Source organism: Vigna angularis, chromosome 3 (assembly GCF_016808095.1).
Source record: "Vigna angularis cultivar LongXiaoDou No.4 chromosome 3, ASM1680809v1, whole genome shotgun sequence".
Taxonomy (NCBI): domain Eukaryota; kingdom Viridiplantae; phylum Streptophyta; class Magnoliopsida; order Fabales; family Fabaceae; genus Vigna; species Vigna angularis.
The window spans coordinates 34,372,899-34,376,722 of record NC_068972.1 but is presented as its reverse complement, the minus strand read 5'-3'; the positions used below and the strand labels follow the sequence as shown (position 1 = coordinate 34,376,722).

The following is a 3,824-nucleotide window of genomic DNA, read 5'->3' as shown; positions in this document are numbered from 1 at the left end:
CATTGGCCACTATTAAGATAAATAAATATCTATGCACATGTTTTTTCTTTTTCTTTAGATGATGCATATTTGAGATGTCTGCCACTCACAGTTTCATCACATCTGTCATAATTTTTTTCCTTGCAGTCGACTCCTTTAAATTAGGCTTTGCTGCAACACTGTAAATGATAAAGGAATTAGTTTGAAGACCCAAACACTTTAGGATAAATTCAAAGGAAAAGGTTTAGGATATTGCATGAACTTAAACCACTTAAAATGGAAAAGTATGAAATTTAATTTTAACAAAAAAAAGAAAAAAAGAAAACCGTCAAACCCATGAAATTAACAAATTAAACTGCATAAATACGGTTCCAGCAATGCTTCAATAAAAGGCATGGACTCAATATCCCCTGCATGAAAGAAAGTCATTCTAAATTAGTTGCTTTAAAATATAGCCAATTCCTCCACCAAGTGAGAAGAAACTTGGTGGTTGCCTTAGAATATAGTACGAAAAATATGAATATGAATATTATTTTCTCCCACTGTTTGCTAAGTATAATTCATTTTCAATTTTTAGTTTTCAAGTTCCATCTAACCCATAATCTTTAGAATTAAATATGGGAAAAAATTGAATGGATATAGAAATATAATATTGAAAATTTTCTATCTTAATATTGATTGAAAGTTTTCTCTGACTATTATTTACCTATAGTTCCACCCAATTCAATGACACAAACATCAGCCGGCCCTTCTTTCCCGTCAACTGGTATCTTTGCCACTCGTTCTATCCATTCTTGGATAGCATCTGTTATGTGTGCAACTACCTAAAAATAAAGCAAAAAACAAAAATGAAAACCAAGGCACCAACAACAATTACAAATAGCTTCAAAGGGGAAGAAGAATCAAAGACTAAGCATACCTGTACGGTCTTTCCAAGATAATCTCCTCGTCTCTCCTTCTCAATAACAGACTATAAACATCCAAAACAAAACAATTAGAAACATCTGGCTCACCTGATACATTTTTCCAGTAGTGATGTTATTGTTGCGAGTTAATTTAATGCCCAAAAAATGTTCGTAGTTCCCAAGATCAAGGTCAACCTTCCACAAACGAAAAAAAAGAATGAAAATGGCAATCTAAAACTTTCAGAGGAAAACAAGCTGCAAATATCCTCTTTTACTACGACTCAGAAAGTTTTAGCTTGCACTTATGAAGTAAAATGAGAAAATGAAAAGAGTAGGGTAAAGTATAACATAACATACAACCTCAACCTTCCATTGAATTTAGAAGGAAATAAAAAATCTAATGACTGTCATCTTGTTGTAGAAAATTTTCATTTGCTTACCTCTCCACCATCATCTAAGACGAAAACCTCCCCATGCTCGAAAGGAGACATTGTCCCCGCATCAGTGTTCAAGTAGGGGTCTGCAAATGATGGAAAAATTAAAACAAAGATAAAAAGAGTGAAAATAGCATTCATTACTTTACATAATATGATAATAAAAGCAAACAGGTTTTATTAAAGTTTCTATAAATATGAAAACTAAATTAACAGGATAAAGAGGGGAAAAGTGTTACAGAGAAGAATGTGAACTATAACTACGGTTGGAAGAGCGACTCTGAGAAGATGATTGTAGGCGCGACGCGAATCCTCGAAGCTTCTTCCACAGAGAAGACGCAGCGGAAATATGACTAAAATTCGAAGAAGAACAAGAAATAGAGGATTAAACTTGATAGAAACCCTAGAAGAAGAAGGAAACCTATTCTGGACCGATTGATCGATGTAAATCGAAGTTGAATCGGTGGAAAAGGTTTCTGATTGTGAAAACAAGGTTTTAATCGGTGGAATCGAACGAAAATGGTGAAAAGGAGAAGAAACCCCAACAGAGGGTTTAGCTCTATGAATGATTCGGTGGAAAATGAAGGATAGAGGAAATAGAGATGATTCTGTGAGTGAAGAAGGCTTGCCGTGATGATGAACGACGTGCGACGAGGAGATGTCTCTCGAGAAGGAAGACGCTAGGAAACCGAAATGGAGAAAAATGAGAGTGAGGCTCTCTAATGTGAGAAATGAAAGTGCTCTCTCGAATGCGCGAGAGGAAATGAAATGAGACCTCCAAGCGTGATAGTGAGAGAAGGAATACGCTCCACGACGTGGCTGAAGCGCTGAAAATGATGTGGCTGATGACGGAGATGCCGAGAAATGCGAGTGAGAGGGATGAGACGAAGAGCGGAAGAAAGGAATGAGAGTGAGAGTGAACTTAGAAATGAAATCTAGCGAGAGGGAAATGTGAGAAATTAAAGAGGAAGAGATATTATAACTTATTTCTAAAACTCCGTTATAATATATCAATAATAGGGTTTGAACTTATTTACGAGTTTACAACCGTATTTTACATTATAACTGATTTTTAAAGCTACGTTATAATATGTCTTATACTTATTTACAAGTTTGCCACCGCGTTTCATATTATAACTGATTTATAAAACTATGTTATAATATGTCCTATTTTTATTACCATCTTGCCACCGGTCAACCTAGTATGACGGATAATTTTTATACGTTATAATAGGTTTGTTATAGAAAGGTATTTTTCCACTAGTGATTATTGGAGACTCTTTAGTACCCTATTATTGATCATAGTTTATTTTTCTTTGGTCTGGACGACTCGTGATTTTTACCCTTGCATTGAGGGGTCTTCTACGTTAAAAATTGTTGGTGTTTCTTTGTGCTTTCAATTATGCTTTTTTTGTTCTATTTGCTTTTTTTGAAACAATTATAATCTGCTTTGATGTCTCATATATGTTTTGATCTCTCATTAATGATGCAAACTGATATAAGTGTTAAAATAAAGAATTAAGTATTTGAACTACGATTTTTATGAAAATTAGCTTATTATAATTGCATTCTAGAAGAGGAGAGTTTTTGAAAACAAACATTCAAACAATATGAACATTAAGAAAATATTCTATGTGAATGATGAATGAATTGGTTGATTGATTGGATAATCTTATTGCTCCAGCCATTCAAATGTAGAATCAAGTCACATAAATTTTCCTTAACAGGACAATTATAAACATTGAAAAAAGTATAATTTAAACCAAGTTTGATCTTAATAATAAACAGAAAGAAGATATCCTGAAGAGCATAAGTTAATTCGAAAATGAGTCTTTAATGATGTTGAAGATTCAAATCGAAAATCAAATTCAAGAAATTGAGCAAGTCATTCCATATCAAGAAGATTACAAATAAAGAGTTGCAATTCAAATTCTCAATGGCTATCAAATGCAACACCTATATAAGAAATACAAAGCCATACAAAAATAACACAAACAAGAGAATAGAAAAAGACCAAAGTGTTGAGAAATTGTCACATCAACAGTGTTTAGAGAAATTGGATTGAGAGCTTGAATATTGTGAAATCAATAACTGAGTGAAGTTGTAACCTTTGAGATATATTGTTCATTCCTACTAAGAGAGTGTTATTTGATTATTCATTTTAATTAGTCTCAATTGGGTCCCTAATTTTGAAAAAGTGTATTAATTTGCCTAAATTGTTAAGAATGATAAAAAGAGAGTTACAATGAAATGCTTGGGGTGAAAAGGGAAAATACAAGTGGTATGATTATTGTGCTTATATGTCTGCAGCGAAGTTATGACAATTAAGGAAAATAATTAATGATCTTAGCTATAATAGGGATTTTATTCTGAAATCCAAGTGGCTAAGTAAGAAGATAGAGAAGACAATTAGAGAAAACCCACATATGAAGGTGATGGACATCCATGACAAAATGAGTAGGAAATAGAATATAGGTATCTCTAGAAATATGGCTTTTTGGGCTAA

At 33.1% G+C, this 3,824-nt stretch overlaps 1 protein-coding gene across 1 annotated transcript; it reads right to left on the bottom strand.

Annotated features, from left to right (window-relative positions):
• Positions 1-255: 255 nt before the first annotated feature.
• On the bottom strand, positions 256-1,468 carry LOC108324489 (uncharacterized). Its single transcript, XM_052875490.1, has 5 exons — positions 1,325-1,468; positions 993-1,079; positions 899-949; positions 686-803; positions 256-389 (listed from the first exon to the last, which is right to left on the bottom strand). The coding sequence occupies exons 1-5, from the start codon at positions 1,457-1,459 to the stop codon at positions 322-324; spliced, it is 459 nt and encodes a 152-aa protein (XP_052731450.1). The 5' UTR covers positions 1,460-1,468; the 3' UTR covers positions 256-321.
• Between the last annotated feature and the right edge of the window lie 2,356 nt (positions 1,469-3,824).